The sequence below is a fragment of the Schistocerca nitens genome, chromosome 1, assembly GCF_023898315.1.
Source record: "Schistocerca nitens isolate TAMUIC-IGC-003100 chromosome 1, iqSchNite1.1, whole genome shotgun sequence".
NCBI lineage: Eukaryota > Metazoa > Arthropoda > Insecta > Orthoptera > Acrididae > Schistocerca > Schistocerca nitens.
Window position 1 is genome coordinate 602,097,993 of NC_064614.1, and position 19,284 is coordinate 602,117,276.

Here is a 19,284-nt window from a genome sequence, read left to right on the forward strand (position 1 = left end):
TTGGCAAAGTAATTGTTTAGTGTGTCAGGAGGAATTGGAATGCTGCTGTCTTTCTTTTGACAATTTATTTCAGTTTTGATAACTTCCCATGCTGCTTTACATTTATGTGAAGGCCATCATTGGCCTTGCATTTTGCTGAAACAGTATGTGTACAAAATTCTTTAATATTCGGCTGAATAAAGTGACAGAATAGAGTTGACACAGAAATAAAGTTGCAGAGTTATTTCACTGTTAAGTACCCCTCACTGCATTGACTTGGAGAGCTGGATACTTTGATTCTCTGCGTAGTGTCACTGAGTGGTGTTTTGTCAAGTTATGTAGGGTAATACAGGTAAAATTAATAAAGTTATTACTCATCAATAACAAACAGCAAAAACATTGTGCACAGGAAACAATTGTGTTAAAAATTTTTGAAGTTCCTGCATTCACATTTCAATAAATTTACTTCTTAATGACATTAGTTACAAACTACAATAATTAGTTTCATATTGATTACAATGTACACAGCACAGTACAAAGTACAGTAAAAAGTACAAAGGTCTTAAACAAGTAGGCATACACCTTTGCTATATAACAGGTAAAACTGTACCCTGTAAACTGGCCTCTATTCTTGCAACATATAAACATTTATTCATCTTCATGAGGTGAGTCACAATTCATATTACAGACTTCTAGGGTTTGTAGAGAGGACTTTGTAGATAAAGTTTTGATAAGGAATCCATGTATGGAATTCTAACATTTGTGTATAAAATAAGTCCAAAGTTGGAATCACTTTCAGATCTCCCACTTCATGGTAAGCACACAAACTGAGAAGAGGGTGCCATTGTCAGTCCCTGTCATAGCTATGACATCACATACCATTTTCGTTCAACCAAAACAATGGCAAAGAGAAACTGATAGAGGAGGGTTGACTTGCTCCATGGACATGCCGCACTCTAGAATTCGCAGAGGACGTCCTTCATCACTTAGAAAGGAACCCAATGATGAGTAATTGAAACATAGTCCATGCCGTAGGCTCATGGAGAGCTCCCAGGTCAGAATTCGTTGTAACCAGTTCATGTGTACCATGAAGTGGGAGCTTTGAAAGTGATCTGATATTCAAACTTAATTTATATCTAAATGGACATGGGTTTCTTATCAAAACTTTGTCAACTAAAGTCCCTTCTACAATCTGTAGATACCTGTTATAGGAATTGTGAGACACCCTGTGTATTAACACTAAGAGGTAAACAGCAGCTACTTAATATAATTGAGGAAGGAGCAGAATTTTTCCAGGGTTGTTACTTTAAGTTTCATTTTAAAATTATCGTGAAACAATTTGACAGAGCACTGAAAGACCAAAATAGAAACAAAGCACCTGAAGTAGACGGTTTTCCCTCAGGTTTATTAAAATCTGTGTGGGAACCAGTCCGTACCGAACTTTTCCACTTGGTTTCTAGGAGATGAGGAACAGGTGAAATGCCTTCAGAATTCTAGGAGAAAATAATACCAATACCAAAGAAGGCAGGTGTAGACAGGTGCAGATATTACTGAGCTTCAATTTGACAAGTTATGTTTGTGAAGTTATTTACAGAAAAATGGAGAGAATGGTAGATGTTAACCTGGGAAAGATCAGTTTGGGTTCAAGAGAAATGTAGGAACATGTGAGGCAATACAAAACTAAAGCGTTACCTTAGAAGACAGATTGACTACAGAAAAACCCACATTTACAGCATGTTTAGATAGAGAGAAAACTTTTTGACAATGTGGTTTGGAAAACCTTCTTTGATATTCTGAAGTTTCTGGGGACAAAATACAGGAACTTAAAAGTTACTACAAGTTATAGAGAAACAAGACTGTAATTAAGAGATGAAGGACATGACAGAGAGGAAGTAGATATGGAGTGAGTGAAAAACGTTCAGCCTGTACATAGTGCAAGCAGTTGAGTGAGATGACAAAGGATCAAGTTTGTTGAAAGGAAGTTAAAAGATAAATGTCATCAAAACTACAGCAAGGGTAATTGAATATACTCAAAGTAAATTGGGTGAAGTTGAGGGAATTGTTTAGGAAATGAAGTACAAAAAGTAGTAGAAAAGTAGTGCCATCATCAGTTATTTAGTGGCACAAATAGCAGAAGTAAAAAGGGTATGACCTACACACTGGGAATAGTAACAGAAGTTCTCTAAAAAGAGAAATTTGTAAATATTAATTTATGTTTTAAGTGTTAGGAACTCTTTGCCTGAAATTATTTGTTTAGAGTGCAACATTATATGGATGTGAAACAGGGAAGATAAAAACAGACAAGAGTAAAATACAGGCATTTGAAAAGAAGTTTTACAGATGAATGCTGAGAATCAGATGGGCAGATAAAATAACTAATGGGAAGGACCTGAAAAAAGAAATTTCTGGCACAACAGAACTGAAAGAAAGGAGTGGTTGACAGGATACATCCAGGCACATCAAAGAATCATCAGTTTGCTGACAGATGGAAGCAGGGAGAGGGTTGTAGACAGAGACAAAGGCTTGAACGCAATAAGGAAGTTCAAGAGGGTTTAGGTGACAATAGTTGTGTAAAGATGAAGAAGTTTGCACTGAACAGACTAGCATGGAAAGCTGCATCAAACCATTCTTTGAAATGAAGACTATGACAACAAGCAATACTCATTCACAGCACTTTGACAGTAGTTAATAATTAATACACTTTGTAAACTCCTACCCTGTCATATCTTGCTGAATAAAATTTTTGCTCTCATCCTGCTGTGCACATTGCCTAGAGAGCGAGCTCACAAACTTTAGTGGTAGGCTACTGAGTTGCGAGATCACGGATTAACATGTTCTATTCCCTCCCGTGCGTCCTGTCTCCTCTGCAGAAAGTAAGAATGTGTCATTACTCATACACTTGACTGCAAGTGGCGTGTCTAGGTTGAGCTAGGCACTTCATCTATTCTGGGAAAACCTGTTTTGTCCGGTGTCAGGAGGGGGGAAATACAGAAGGGTAAGGGTTTATTAATTGTCAGCAGTTCAGACTTTCAGCAAATGATGGTACTCCTTAGGGAAATGACAGCAAGAGACAGGAAAGGATACTGGATGCACTGGGCATGTATGCCTGCAATTCTCATTCAATATGTTGAAGAGGCTATTGCAGCAGGCATTGAGGGAACAGGGTGCAACCAACTGCAGCTTATGATGCATGTTGGTACAAATGATGCCTGTCATCTGGGCTCCCGAGGTCATTCTCGGGTCATTCCAGCAACTGGAAGAGAAGGTTGAGAAGACCAACCTTGTGCATGGAGTTTCAATGAAGCTCACAATTTACTGCACTGTCCCCAGAATTGATTGTGGCTGTCTGATTCTGAGTGGAGTGGAAGGACTGAACCAGAGACATCGAAGGTTCTGTGACAAGCTAGGCTGCGACTTCCCAGACTTCTACCATAGGCTAGAGAACTGTAGGGTCCTATGAAATAGATCAAGTGTGCACTACACAGCAGAGGCTGCTACTAGAGTAGCTGATTGTGTGTGGGGCACGCGCACCCAAGGGATTTTTTAGGTTAGGTGACTCTCCATCCAATTCAGATAATAATAGCTGTAGGAAACCTAGAAGAATCAGTGTAAGATTGAAAGACATGCCTCCCACAGGTGGGAATGGTAAACTGCCAAAGCATTTGCAGCAAAGTGTCAGAGTTTGAAGTGCTCACGAAAAGCAGTGTCACTCACTCAATACTAGGTACAGAAAGCTGGAAACTCGAAATTTATAGCAGTGAGATTTTTGGGGAAAATTTAAGTGTAAATCAAAAGGATAATCATATGGGAAATGGAGGTCGTGTATTTGTTGCAGTAGACAAGAAATTCAAATCCACTGAGATAAAAATTGAAGCTGCATGTGAAATTGTTTGGGCAAGACTCAGTATAAAGGGTGGGCATAAAATGAAAATTGGATCCTTCTGGGAAAACTTCAGTTCACTTGTGCGCAAGTTCCCCAATCGTACTGCAATCATCAGTGAAGACTTTAATCATCTAACAATTAATTGGGAAAATAACAGGTGTTGGGACCTTTGCTGTTCACGTTGCATATTAATGATATTGCAGACAGTATTAATAGTGAAACCAGATGAAGCAGTTATCTATAATGAAGTATTATCTGAAAGAAGCTGCATAAATGTTCAGTCAGCTCTTATAAGATTTCAAAGTGGTGCAGAGATTAGTAACTTCTTTTAAATGTTCAGAAATGTAAAATTTTCCACTTTGCTTTAAACGTTCAGAAACGTAAAATTTTGCACTTCTCAAAACAAAAAACACAGTATCCTGTGACTATAATATTAATGAGTCACTGTTGGAAGTGGCCAGCTCGTACAAATACCTGGGTGTAACACTTTGTAAGGATATGAAATGAAAAGATCACATAACTTCTGTCGTGGGTAAAGCAGGTGGTAGAATTCAGTTTATTGGTAGAATACTGGGAAAGAGCAATCAGTCTACAAATCACTTGTGTGACCAGAGCTAGAATATTGCTCAAGTGTGTGGGACCCGTATATGATAAGACTAATGGGGGATATTGAAGGTATATAGAGAAGGGCAGCACAGATGGTCACAAGTTTGTTTAAATCATAAGAGTGTGTCACGGAGATACTGAAGGAACTGAACTGGCAGACTCTTCAAGACAGATGTAAACTATCCCAAGAAAGTCTGTTAACAAATTTTCAAGAACTCTCTTTAAATGATCCTCTACCTACCGCTCTCTCAGGTATCGTGAGGATAAGATTAAATTAATTACTGCACTCGCAGAGGCATTCAAACAATCATTCTTCCCACGTTCCATACGTGAATGGAACAGGAAAAAACCATAATAACTGGTACAATGGGATGTACCCTCTACCTTGCACTTCACAGTGGTTTGCATACTAAAGGTGTAGGTGTAGATGGAGTTGACCAATATTGAATAAAGAATATGTTCATTTTATCAGTTCCACAAAAATCTATCACAATAGTTATTAAATTTTTTTATGGCACAAGTACCAGTGCCATGCAGTTTCTGAGAGGAAACTAATGAAAACAGTGGGGGAAAAGGAAGAATGTAGGTGTGTACATTTCCTCAAAAAACATGTTCAAAAAGTCTATCATCAGCTGCATGTAAAATATAAACCATACTACTCAATAATGTGCCAGACTAGTGTGCTCTGCTAGACCTGCTTCCACACAGTGAATCTCTGACACATATTACTGCTACATAATATTTGCAACAGGCAGGTGCACACCCAACCAAGCCCATTTTTGAAACCAGAATTAGTGAGCAATGCACTCCCACATTTACAATTAACAAAAGTAATTGGATCATCCCATGTAGGCTTTCACGGCCAGCGTCTTCATCAGTAAACACTTCCAGGCTAAGTTGCCGTGGTCGATCTGTAGAACTTCTTCTCGGAAGATGTTCTCCGTAGTTGAGAATGAAACGTCAGGGAGAAGAAGTTCTACAGATCGACCATGGCAACTTAGCCCGGAAGTGTTTACTGATGATGAAAAGTAATTGGAAACATAGTTACACATGCCAATCACTCAACCCGCAGACACAAAACTGGAACACCTGAGGTGCACATGCATCTCACAACTTTCTAACCTCTTTGTTAATATTCAGGGTGAGACAGAGGGAAAGGTACATGCTTTGAGGGGTGATAGTGTTGGTGATTCTGAACAAAAAACTTCAAATGAACATATGCCCTTTTCTTAACTGTATACAGGTGTTTGAAAATCACTGCCGCCAACCACAGTCATTCTTCACCAGCACTCACATGTGGGTAGAACCAAAGCAATGTTAGGCTATGTAGTGTCGTATTTACTGACCATTTCAATGTGTGCTTCACTTGAGCTGCAAAATGCATTGCAGTTGAAGATAGACTTTTTGAACATGTTTTGTGAAGAAATGTACAAACCTACATTTGTTCTTTTCCCCACTGTTTTGATTAGTTTCCTCAGAAACTGTTAAGAACAGAGCATATGTCTTTTTAAGGAATCACCAGTACTATCATCCCTAAAAGCACGTATCTTTCATCTTGATTCGCTCTGTACATTGTGAGTCATCACACACCAACAAAGTTTCCTTATGATGGGCCTTTTATAATGAATGGATGATAATGGTTTTTGTGTGTCAATCTGCGTATGGAAATCATAGCAGCAAGGGAGGATAGATGTTGTCTGCCGAGGATAACCAATAAATGATTGTTCATGTGGATCATTTAAGAGAGAAACAGATACAGGGAAAACTACGTTAGATTTTTATTATGTTAGATGATTTTTGACCTAGCTACTTTACAAAGTATCTGAAAATTATTAGATTTAACTTTGATCAGTATTTGTGGATCAATGGCTGAACTACTGGAAGTGCCAGATGTTTGTAATAGGATTAGCTATCAAATTATATGCACATACTTAGTTCACACTGCCAAAAAAATGCTTCACTATTCTGGAGATAGTTCAGCTGAGGGTGAACAATCTTATCTTACTGTAAAGAAAAGCATGGTATTAGAAGATTGTGACAGAGGAGGCTGTCCAATATTATGAAGATGGAGAAATAGCAAAAATCATTGTAGAGTTTATTGTTAACTTAATTCAGCTTGTATTGTTTACATATATACCATTTACCATTAAAAATGTCTTGGCTCCATCCAGTTAGTGCAGAAACAAATTATATTCTTGTTTTAGTATATATTGGAACATTACAAATCATCCTGGAGATAAAGGGTAGTCTAGGAAGCTAAGCAACCTGAAATGACTTACCTATTAACAGTGTCATCTACAGTTACGAGGAAAATGATAAATCATGGAAAAGAGATACACTACATAAATTCATGTCTACTGAAATTGCAAATGAACAGCCATGTCTTTGTTCAGAAAAAAATACTAGTGATACACACTCACAGGTGATGAAAAATGACGGTGATGGTGGAAGATGACAATGGTGACAAGTTACACGCTTTCATTAATTATCAGAACCACAGGAGGTTCATTCAATCATTGATTTTTACAGCTCCCTTTAATGAGGAACCTTCATAAAGGATGGTGAATGAGTTAATGTATACATTAACAAAAAAAGGGGAGATCAATAAATTAATTTGTACACTGCATTAAATTTAACCAAGTGAATTAGAATTGCTCCAGTATGTGCTCAAAAAAGCATGCAAGAATTTGAATGCATTGTTTTCATATTGAAGGTACACTGTGAATGATACAGGTAGCTATCGTGTTCACCTAAGGCTGTTAGCTAGTAACAGACATCCATGATAGTGGCAGTTTTCATGAAATGGTAAAGTTTGTACATACATTCCACAAAATGCAAACCTGCAGGGGAGGAGGAAAGAAAGAAAGAAAGAAAGAAAGAGCAAGTTAGGTGAGATTTGATCAATATTTCTGTTATAATAAAATATTGTATATGGACACAAGCTACCGTCCCAGCTTTGCATAGGTTGCATTAAGTATCTATGGCTGGACGACATGTGTTAATAAACATATAACGTAGTGTTAATAAATTATGTACAGAAACCTTCCTCATGAATCAGTATATCTAGTAATGGAAACCTTATTAAAATCCCTATGGTAGCTCCTGAGATTGGCCTTCACATAGACATGGAAACGTAGTCTTAAGTCGTGTAAAACAGTATCACAATAACACTGTTCAAATGAAATATAGTGAATGGAACCTAGAAGTATTAAATAGTGCAAATAGTTTCATGTGTGTGATATTGACCCATACAGGTCCACCCTGAAAATCCAGACTGGACATGCTTCGACCAGTCTGCCACTCTTGACATAAAATCCTTTTTTGGCTTTGAAAATTCAATGGAGAAGTTAGCTATGAAGCAGTATTCACAGAACATAGCTAAGGTGAGTTGAATATGCTTTTATCCTGGCATAATGTGCTAGAGAATCTATGGGTACAAACCAAGTCTACAGTTAACAATAAAATACTTTAAAGTGGTTGGGAAATTTATTACTATTGTCAGTTTCAAGAAAATTCAGAAATTTAATACTACTGTGTTAGATTATAAAATGGCAATCATCTGTATATACTTCAAATCTACAGGGAAAGGAAATAATTGAGCACTTTATAAATGAGCTCAAAAAGGAAGGCGTTGTTTATATACCACCATGGCAAGAACCTGAAGATGGTTCCGCTGCAGCTGAGGAAGAGAGGTGAGTGCGCTGATGCGTTAAAAGTAGATCAGGTCATGTCATGCTACAGTGAGTTTGCATTTGTTGCAGCAGTCTGCAGACATGATTCTACTGAGGTGGCTGAGGTGTGATATTGAGATAGTTTTAGGCAGCTGTGGTGGTACTCTGTGTTAAACAACTTTTGTAACCATATATGTTTTTTCAGGGCACAAACAGCAAATGATTCATCTGGGGACTTTGATTTGGGAGCATCGGCTTCAAACATCAGTGCAGCCTTACCATCCCCTCCCATGCTGTCTCCAAGTGCTGGTAAGTTTTTATTCTGAAAAAAATTGTAGTTTTAACATGCTTAATATGATTGTATTCCAGAAAGAGGTGAAAGAATAAAGTTATGATATAATTAAAAGTTGTGGAGAAAATTAGAGATCTAATTGAACTTGCCTCCTTTCTGTAAATCAGAATGCTAAAATACTTCTAACTGTTATGTCTACATTATGAAACATTCAAATATTAATGTAGTGTAGTGTTAGCTTTTTATCACATTTTTTGACACTGGGCGCCAGTTTCATACATAGTGTTTATTTTTTGTTGAGTGCAATTAATTTCTTCAAATTAATAGTCATGGTGTACAATATTAAGTTTTCTTTATTAATATATGCACAATTCATAGGGAAGTGGTTTGAATATTTCAGAATCACAGTTTGAACTAGATACAGATTACATTCAAAGATACCTTGGGGAACTGAGTCTCATTCAAGAATCTTCCCTTGTGCAGTTGCGGAAATGGGTAGCTGATCTCCAAAAAGGGAAGGTATGTTATATATTCATTGTTTTGTCTCTCATGTTTCCACTTAATAAGTATCTTGTGCATTTCATGTAGTTTTGACTGTACTCTTTAGTTAGTGCCTTGCCAGCTGTATTTTCACCATTATTTAAAAATAAAATCTTCTGTGTAAAGAGCTTATTGAGGATGTATACATTGTAGATATGTTTTACTTGTCCTGTTGTTCACAAATCAGCTTTTGCATAAGACATTATACAAGTCAGTTAGTATGCAGATCAAAGTGATTTCTATGCATACTTATTTAGGATTACAACAATATAGTTCATATATTAAGTATTTATATAGCACACCTCATAAATTTAAATATTCTTCAGTTGAATGAAAGCAATTATGCTGTAATTGACTTGAAAGGTTTTCCAGAGGTTTTGACCTCAATAATTGCTTTTGTGTTTTCTGGGAGTCTGTTCTAAAGTTCAATTCCCATGTGAAAAATAATGTTTTGGCACAGGGATGTGTTGCCAGAATGAACTTTTTCACTTTGCATTGGAGTGTGTGCTTATATGAAACTTCCTGGCAGATTAAAATTGTGTGCTGGACTAAGACTCAAACTCAGGACCTTTGCCTTTTAGAGGCAAGTGCTCCACCATCTGAGCTACCCAAGCACGACTCACAGCCCATCCTCACAGATCTAATTCCGCCAGTACCTCGTTTCCTACCTTCCAAACTTCGCAGAAGCTCTCCTCTGAACCTTGCAGAACTAGCACTCCTGGAAGAAAGGATATTGCTGAGATGTGGCTCAGCCACAGCCTCGGGGATGTTTCCAGAGCACTTGCCCATGAAAGGCAAAGGTCCCAAGTTAGTCTCATCAGGCACACAGTTTTTATCTGCCAGGAAGTTTTGAGGATGTGTTGGTTTCAGTCAGATTAAAATTTTCTGTAGTTCATTAAAGTGATCAATAATATCACAGGTTTTTTGTAATCAGTATTCTATAACAGTTACACTTATTTATTTATGTATTTATTTATTTATTAATATAAGGGTTTCCATAATGTTGATATGTGGTAAAGGAGGAATACTAAAAATCTTAAATAGAGATTTACGTGAACCTCTAAGTTTTCATCTGAATTTAATTCTAATGGCCCTTTTGTGCAGTTTGAAAGTGCTGATAGCTGCTTTAGTCTTCCTGGAAAGTTACCTGATATTTAAGGCAAGAATATAAGTAGGCATGATATGCATTCTTTACTGTTTTTCATTAAAGTAGGATTTTAGTGAGAAAAGGAGGTAGCATGTTTTGGTCAATTTTTCATTAAGATATTTATTATGTATGTTCCATTTTACATTGCTTTTGCAGCCATAGTCACAAGTATTTGCTTCCTGTACTGTTACCAGCTATTTCATCATTGGTAGAAACGAATGGGATAAATATATACTTGTTCAGAGAATTGTAGAATTTTAGTGTGATAGATTTTTTCCTATGTACTACAGGCTAATTATTCTGTGTCCAGTTGCTAGGTTGTTTTGTGATAGTGTTTACTAATTGCTGTAATTCTTCCTTACTTTCCCCTTGTAGTAGTGTGTGGTGTCATCTGCAAATGTGATTCTTTTATATGCACCCACGTTAAAGCTTAGATCATTTATGTACAGAATGAACAGAAGGGATCTCATTGCTGATCTTGGGGTACACCACATGTAATTGGTTTATAGTCTGACAAGTGTTCAGAGACTGTTTTTAAGTTGACGTCTGTGTGCTTGATGCACACTGCTTGCTTAAGATTACTCAGGAAGGAACTGATCCAATTGTTGGACAGAACTTGAATGCTAAATTTTTCAAGCTTTGACAGCAGAATCTTATGATTCATCCTGTCAGGTGGTTTCGATAGGTCAATAAATAAGCCTGTTGAATCCTGTTTCTTGTCTGTCAGGTTTAGTATGCAAATGATAAACTTGGAAATGTAGTTGTTGTAGAACTCTTGCTTCTGAATCCATATAGTATATTGTTTTGATTAACAAGTTCCATAAATTTGTCACACCTAACTTTTTGCAATGTTTTTGAAATGCAAGAGGAGATGAGTGTATAATTACTAATGTTACATCTCTTACCTTTGTGTTTTGGAATAACCTCAGATGTTTTAATAAATCAGAGAAAACGCTTGTCTGAAGTGAGCAATTTAGTGTGTATTTCAGTTAAGCTTGGTGTACTCGTCGTTAAGATTATTCCAGGGACCCCATCAATGCCTCGGGAGTTGGAATTTTTGAGTCCTTTTATTGCTTTTGCTACTCCATCTTGTGAGACAGAGCTGATGTACACTGAACACTCTACATGCACTTACTTTATTTTCATTGGCTGGCATGTTCTTACTTAAGTCTGATTTTGTCATATTATCAGCAACAACTGAAAATGTTGTTAATTGTGTTGGCTACTTGTAAGAGGTTAGTTACAAACAACCTAAAATAATGGAGAACATTTATTATGAAATACCATCTTTGCAGGTCCCAAGTGATTCAACTTTACTAAGATTTTTGAGAGCCAGGGATTTCAATGTGGAGAAGGCTAGAGAAATGCTGTCACAGTCACTCATTTGGAGAAAAAAACATCAAGTGGATCGTATACTTTCTGAATATCAAATCCCTCAGGTGGTGCAAGATTACTTTCCTGGAGGGTGGCACCATATGGATAAAGGTAAAATGCGGGGGAATGGCGTGTGTGCATTTGGTTTTTTGGTTTAATGATTTCCTTAAAAGTTTTTGTGTTGTACTTTCAGATGGTCGGCCATTGTATCTTCTGCGTCTTGGTCAAATGGATGTTAAAGGACTTTTCAAATCAGTAGGAGAAGAGGGACTCTTGAAATTGGTAATTATTACTTTGTTTTTGAAAGTCCAATGTAAATTTGTCTTCCTAGTAGTTACAAGTGAGCAGTACTTTATTGAATGAAAAATAAGAAAAAGAGATAGAAAGTTTCCATTTTTGTGGCTGTACAAAAACATATTTTTCTTCCTTTCAGTATTGTAACATTGCTCGTAAAATGTGTGTCTGTCTTCAGGTGTCATTCATTATTCACTATAGTATAGTACCTGAACAACTAAAACGTTAATGATTCATGCTGCAACTGAGGCAGTAAAATGGGGAAACACTTGATTCTACACTATCTAATTAAAAAAATCAGAGGAGACATAGAGACAGTGAAATTAGAGTTAATTAGTTTATAGTTAAACAATGGAAAATCCAGGATGGAATATGTTGTTAGTTTATAGTTAGTTACTTTCATGTCCCATGGATCATTTGCACGATAAATCATGATGTGGAATGAGTGTTCTCTCTGTCTCTCTCTGTCTCTGTCTGTCTGTCTGTCTGTCTGTGGTGGGGGGGGGAGTCTGTATGCTTGGACTGATTACAATACATGTGTCATTTACAAAAAGAACTAATTCTTCTTGTATATTATGTGGTAGACTGTTTACATACATGAGGAACAGTGGTGGACTAAAGATTGACCCTTGGGAACCCCATATGTGATTTCTCCCCAGTCAGAATAATCTCCCTTGATTACATTAGTTTAATTACTGAGCACAACTATCTGCAGTCTTTTGGTTGGATTATCCATTGGTTGGCTACACCATCAATTTCACAAAACCTCAGTTTATCTAGGAGGATGTAGTGATTCACAGAGTCAAATGTCTTATACAGGTCACAGAAAATACAAACCAGTAAGATAAATCATAAAGTTGTCTATGGGACGGTACCTACACAAAACTGTGGACTTTTCCCATACGTCATCCCATTACCTCTTACTCCATCCTGGTCAACTTATTCCCCTATCCCATCAAAGGGATGTGCAAGCAGTCATGTGGTGTACAAACTAAGCTGCAACCACTGATTTCTATGTGGTCATGACGATCAACAAGCTGTTTGTCCACATGAATGACCACCGACAAACTGTAACCAAGAGACAGCTGTCTCTTTCTCTAATTCTCTCCATGTGTGCTCCCCTTCCTTACCTCCAGACTGCACTTAGCAGCCCTATCACATCCCAACCATGTTCCTGCAGGCTCCCACAAGCAGCATTACAGCTTTCCCCAACCCTTAACCTGCTATCCCCTGTCCTCCCCACTCCAGCCTCCTCCTTATCCCTACTGCCCATGCCAGATTGTTTCTCCCATTAGGTATTGTTGCACTCTGCAGTCGGGTCTCATCGGCCAGAAACAGTGGTTTTGAAATGAAACCAGTGGGGCAACATGTAGTTCTAAATATAAAATTTACTAAACATTAGGCCCATTTTTGCTTGCTCTTTAGGACCACTTAGTTTTATGCATTATGAGTTCATAGAAGTTTCGAGATGTGGGATGTGTCTTGTATTCAAATATATCACATTACATTCAAATATATCATGTAAACTGCTTGGAAACTGTATGTCCTCATCATTCCAAAGTGAAACCACCTCCTTAAAACACTTTATTATTCACTTTTTGCCAATTTCGTCATGTATTAGTTATTATAACGATAAAGGTTAAGTTTATGAAAAATTTGTAAATTATATATTTTGTTAATATTGTCGGGACTTCAAGTGTTAAGGGAGTAAGGTGGAGGAAAGTAAAATACCTGGAAGTAACAAGTCATTGTAATTGATGTGAAGTATTATGGTAATGAATCATCTTTTAGATACACAGATATATTTCACATTCAAGTATTCCAACTACATAAATAATATAATTATGAAAGATGTGGATGAAAGGGAATGTGATATAATAGGACTTCCATTAATATTTTGTGTTGTAGAATGAGGTAAGAGTTTTTTTTCTGGTGGTGGTGGTGGTGACCTTTTTTTTTTTTTACATCAGTCTACTGACTGGTTTGATGCGGCCCGCCACGAATTCCTTTCCTGTGCTAACCTCTTCATCTCAGAGTAGCACTTGCAACCTACGTCCTCAATTATTTGCTTGACGTATTCCAATCTCTGTCTTCCTCTACAGTTTTTGCCCTCTACAGCTCCCTCTAGTACCATGGAAGTCATTCCCACATGTCCTAGCAGATGTTCTATCATCCTGTCCCTTCTCCTTATCAGTGTTTTCCACATATTCCTTTCCTCTCCGATTCTGCATAGAACCACCTCATTCCTTACTTTATCAGTCCACCTAATTTTCAACATTCGTCTATAGCACCACATCTCAAATGCTTCGATTCTCTTCTCTTCCGGTTTTCCCACAGTCCATGTTTCACTACCATACAATGCTGTACTCCAGACGTACATCCTCAGAAATTTCTTCCTCAAATTAAGGCCGGTATTTGATATTAGTAGACTTCTCTTGGCCAGAAATGCCTTTTTTGCCATAGCGAGTCTGCTTTTGATGTCCTCCTTGCTCCGTCCGTCATTGGTTATTTTACTGCCTAGGTAGCAGAATTCCTTAACTTCATTGACTTCGTGACCATCAATCCTGATGTTAAGTTTCTCGCTGTTCTCATTTCTACTTCTTCTCATTACCTTCGTCTTTCTCAGATTTACTCTCAAACCATACTGTGTACTCATTTGACTGTTCATTCCGTTCAGCAGATCATTTAATTCTTCTTCACTTTCACTCAGGATAGCAATGTCATCAGCGAATCGTATCATTGATATCCTTTCACCTTGTATTTTAATTCCACTCCTGAACCTTTCTTTTATTTCCATCATTGCTTCCTCGATGTACAGATTGAAGAGTAGGGGTGAAAGGCTACAGCCTTGTCTTACACCCTTCTTAATACGAGCACTTCGTTCCTGATCGTCCACTCTTGTTATTCCCTCTTGGTTGTTGTACATATTGTATATGACCTGTCTCTCCCTATAGCTTACCCCTACTTTTTTCAGAATCTCGAACAGCTTGCACCATTTTATATTGTCGAACGCTTTTTCCAGGTCGACAAATCCTATGAAAGTGTCTTGATTTTTCTTTAGCCTTGCTTTCATTATTAGCCGTAACATCAGAATTGCCTCTCTCATCCCTTTACTTTTCCTAATACCAAACTGATCATCACCTAGCGCATTCTCAATTTTCTTTTCCATTCTTCTGTATATTATTCTTGTAAGCAGCTTCGATGCATGAGCTGTTAAGCTGATTGTGCGATAATTCTCGCACTTGTCAGCTCTTGCCGTCTTCGGAATTGTGTGAATATATGTCGCCAGACTCATATATTCTACACACCAACGTGAATAGTCGTTTTGTTGCCACTTCCCCCAATGATTTTAGAAATTCTGATGGAATGTTATCTATCCCTTCTGCCTCATTTGACCGTAAGTCCTCCAAAGCTCTTTTAAATTCCGATTCTAATACTGGGTCCCCTATCTCTCCTAAATAGACTCCTGTTTCTTCTTCTATCACATCAGACAAATCTTCACCCTCAAAGAGGCTTTCAATGTATTCTTTCCACCTATCTGCTCTCTCCTCTGCATTTAACAGTGGCATTCCCGTTGCACTCTTAATATTACCACCGTTGCTTTTAATGTCACCAAAGGTTGTTTTGACTTTCCTGTATGCTGAGTCTGTCCTTCCGACAATCATATCTTTTTCGATGTCTTCACATTTTTCCTGCATCCATTTCTTCTTAGCGTCCCTGCACTTCCTATTTATTTCATTCCTCAGCGACTTGTACTTCTGTATTCCTGATTTTCCCGGAACATGTTTGTACTTCCTCCTTTCATCAATCAACTGAAGTATTTCTTCTGTTACCCATGGTTTCTTCGCAGCTACCTTCTTTGTACCTATGTTTTCCTTCCCAACTTCTGTGATGGCCCTTTTTAGAGATGTCCATTCCTCTTCAGCTGTACTGCCTACTGCGCTATTCCTTATTGCTGTATCTATAGCATTAGAGAACTTCAGACATATCTTGTCATTCCTTAGTACTTCCGTATCCCACTTCTTTGCATATTGATTCTTCCTGACTAATGTCTTGAACTTCAGCCTACTCTTCATCACTACTATATTGTGATCTGAGTCTATATCTGCTCCTTGGTACGCCTTACAATCCAGTATCTGATTTCGGAATCTCTGTCTGACCATGATGTAATCTAATTGAAATCTTCCCGTATCTCCCGGCCTTTTCCAAGTATACGTCCTCCTCTTGTGATTCTTGAACAGGGTATTTGCTATTACTAGCTGAAACTTGTTACAGAACTCAATTAGTCTTTCTCCTCTTTCATTCCTTGTCCCAAGCCCATATTCTCCTGTAACCTTTTCTTCTACTCCTTCCCCTACAACTACATTCCAGTTGCCCATGACTATTAGATTTCCGTCCCCCTTTACATACTGCATTACCCTTTCAATATCCTCATACACTTTCTCTATCTGTTCATCTTCAGCTTGCGACGTCGGCATGTATACCTGAACTATCATTGTCGGTGTTGGTCTGCTGTTGATTCTGATTAGAACTAGTGCTCCTGTTACTCTCTGCATCAAAAAAGAGTAGCCTCAGAATTTACAAGGAATATCCCAAATCTATGCTACTATTTTAAGAATGTGAGGTACAGGTGACTCATTCCATATAACCAGCTTCCATATAACCAGCTTCTTCAGTGTGTAATAATATAAAATGAGCTTGTAAAGAAAATATCCTACATTTGGTCCTCAGTCGAACAGACCACCATCACCACCATCTTTTCATTGTTACTGAATTGTTGTGACAGATTCCATTCAATCTTTTGTTAGAAATAATGCCCAGTGTGGGAAAAAAAGGGAGACAAGCAGAGAGGGGGGGAAAAGACTGGTGGGGTGCATTGGCAGATAGCAGTGCACAATAGCAGTGAGGGACATGAATTAGTACCAGGTGATAGTTTATGCCCCCCCCCCCCCTCTGTCCTAGCACCTTCTCCCAGCTCTCCTACCTTCACCCTCCCTTTGTACTCCTCAGCACCTCTCTATTCCTGCTCTCCCCCCTCCTCCCCCACAGCCTCCTGACGATGCACTAGGCAGGCTTGTCCTGCCGCCTTCTAATCCCTGCATGCTCTGTCAGACAGCACTCTTCTCCCCCCCCCCCCCTGCCAACCCTTACCCTGCTATCCCTTCCTGTTCCTACCCCACCTACCCCACTCAGAATTGTTCCTTTCATTCAAAACAGTAGCAGTCAGGCCAGTGCAGCCAGCAATAGAAATAATCTGTGCCTGCTGCATGTGTGAATGTGTATATTTTTCTTTCTTTTTTGAAGAAGGCTTTTTTCCTTGTGCTTGTCTGTAACTCAACATGTCATCTTTACATTGAGCAGCAATCTGTCCATTCCATTGTTGTTGATATTCCAACCTGGACTTCCTATTCGGTGATTTAATCAAAATTTCAATCAGAAAAAAAGGGGGAAGGAAATCGCATTACACAAAGGAACTTAAAGTTCCTCCAGAAATCCATAAATTAAAGGAAAATGTGAAGCACCTTTACATCCAGTTCAGGAATATAAAACTACATTATTTCCTAACAAAGTACAGAAGCAGCAGAAAAACATACAGGGAATCACTGAAGACTCTAAAAGCACATTGTTACACTGAACAGGTAAATGAACCCAGTTATGTTAGTAAAACAGCCTAGAGCATAGTAAACAAAGGATGGGAAAATGGAATGTTGATGAGTGAGTGAAAGTCATTATGTGAGGCCTTCTAGAAACATTTTAGTATGGTATGCAGAGAATAATTTATGGATGAGTCATTGCTACATATAAACTCAATTAAAAACAAGCTATTAATTTTTCCTGAGAAGTGTAAGAGAATGAAACTAATCTTCAAGCTAAAAAATATGTAGTGGATGAGATGACACATCACCTGCATTATTTAAAGAATGCAGAAATGGATTAATAAAACCAGTATCACTTTTAATACATGGCTGAACTACCCTGGGGACCTTTCGAGGATTTTTAAAAATCATTGAGATATGACCAATGTACAAAAATGGAGCAACCACTGGCAAATAATTACATACCAATTTCATTGACTTGATTACTGGACAAGTTACTTGAAAGAGTAAGTCTAAATGAAATGAAATCTTTCTTCTAGGAATACAACTTCTTAAATAATACACAGCATGCATTCTGAAAAGAGTGGTTCACAATAACAGAGGGAAACAGAATTGCTGAAGAGACTGAACACCATAACAAAAAGTTGAGTTCCGGAAGTGGTTCCAAAATGGAAAGGGTGCTGGGCCAAGCGTATATCGGAGGAGGATTACAATAAGGGGACAAAGTTGATGTTGATGAATAAATAAAGCTTGTTGAAGAAAAACAAAAATTCCTGCTACTTTTTGATCACTCTCCATGTGGTATGGTACCATTGTTCGAAAGGAACAAAAGCAATGATCAGAAACGTTAAGTTTTTGTGAACAAATAAAGATGATGATGGAATTCATCATCATCAGAAAGTTTAAGTAATTTTATTAAAAGAAGCTTCTTAAATGGCAATATTTATTTTCCTTTTTGAATATTTAAAAAGTAGTGATTTACAGATGTACATTGTCATTGTGTTCTCATTGTATACAGACACTGCATGTTTGTGAAGAGGGTCTGCAGCTTATGGAAGAAGCTACAAGAACTCAAGGAAAGCCAGTATCAACATGGTCCTTACTTGTTGATCTTGAAGGACTCAACATGAGGCATCTTTGGCGTCCAGGTGTGAAGGTAAGGATCAATAACTGGTACCCCTGCACTACTTGTGTAACGCCTACAGGTACTGTCTTGATACTTCAGCTGATAACAGTTGTGACAGTGGTTTACTACTACTGTTATTACAATTATGTACAAAAAGTTCTGGTTGATAATTAAGAATTATTTAGGAATAAAGGATACACACCTAAAGGCAGACGGGCTGCGTCATCGATAGGTACACAAACAAAAGGTACAGAGATTTGCTAGCTTCTGGAATAACTTCCTTTTTCAAGCTTGTAGGAAAAAAATCATGTGTACACACACACACACACACACACACACACACACACACACACACAAAATTGGGTGGGGTCCAAAGAGTTTCCTTAGCCTTAGCACAGGAAGGTTATGGAGCGAAGGATGTGCTATGAGGATAGCTCCCATCTGTGCATTTCAGAAAAGGTGGTGGTGGTGGGGGTGGGGTGGAGTATTCACATTACACAGGTCGTGAAGCAGCCATTGAAATCTCGCCTGTTGTGCCAGGTGGGTGGTCGACCTTGTTTTTGGGAACAGTTTGGCAGTTACCGTTTATTCGTGGAATGTTGGTGGGTGCATTTTGGAGGATGTGGTAAGTTGAAAGTCAACTAGGCAAAGTCTGGGTGCTATGAGAGGTTGCCAAGGAGGAACACTGTGGGGTAGGATGGGGGTTGGACAGTGGTGCCCCAAGGTGGGAGTAGGATGTCAGCAGGCTGGATAGCTTTAGGAAGTGATGTCTGGA

At 38.1% G+C, this 19,284-nt stretch overlaps 1 protein-coding gene across 2 annotated transcripts in view; it reads left to right on the top strand.

Moving 5' to 3' along the window:
- Nucleotides 1-19,284, top strand: part of LOC126256593 (SEC14-like protein 1) — a 229,089-nt gene that overhangs the window by 189,520 nt on the left and 20,285 nt on the right. For both annotated transcript variants that reach the window (XM_049955494.1, XM_049955495.1), the window contains exons 4-10: nt 7,723-7,851; nt 8,051-8,160; nt 8,345-8,448; nt 8,832-8,950; nt 11,414-11,603; nt 11,686-11,774; nt 18,402-18,539. In XM_049955494.1, coding sequence (XP_049811451.1) covers nt 7,723-7,851; nt 8,051-8,160; nt 8,345-8,448; nt 8,832-8,950; nt 11,414-11,603; nt 11,686-11,774; nt 18,402-18,539 — 879 coding nt within the window. The remainder of the gene's footprint in view (nt 1-7,722; nt 7,852-8,050; nt 8,161-8,344; nt 8,449-8,831; nt 8,951-11,413; nt 11,604-11,685; nt 11,775-18,401; nt 18,540-19,284) is intronic.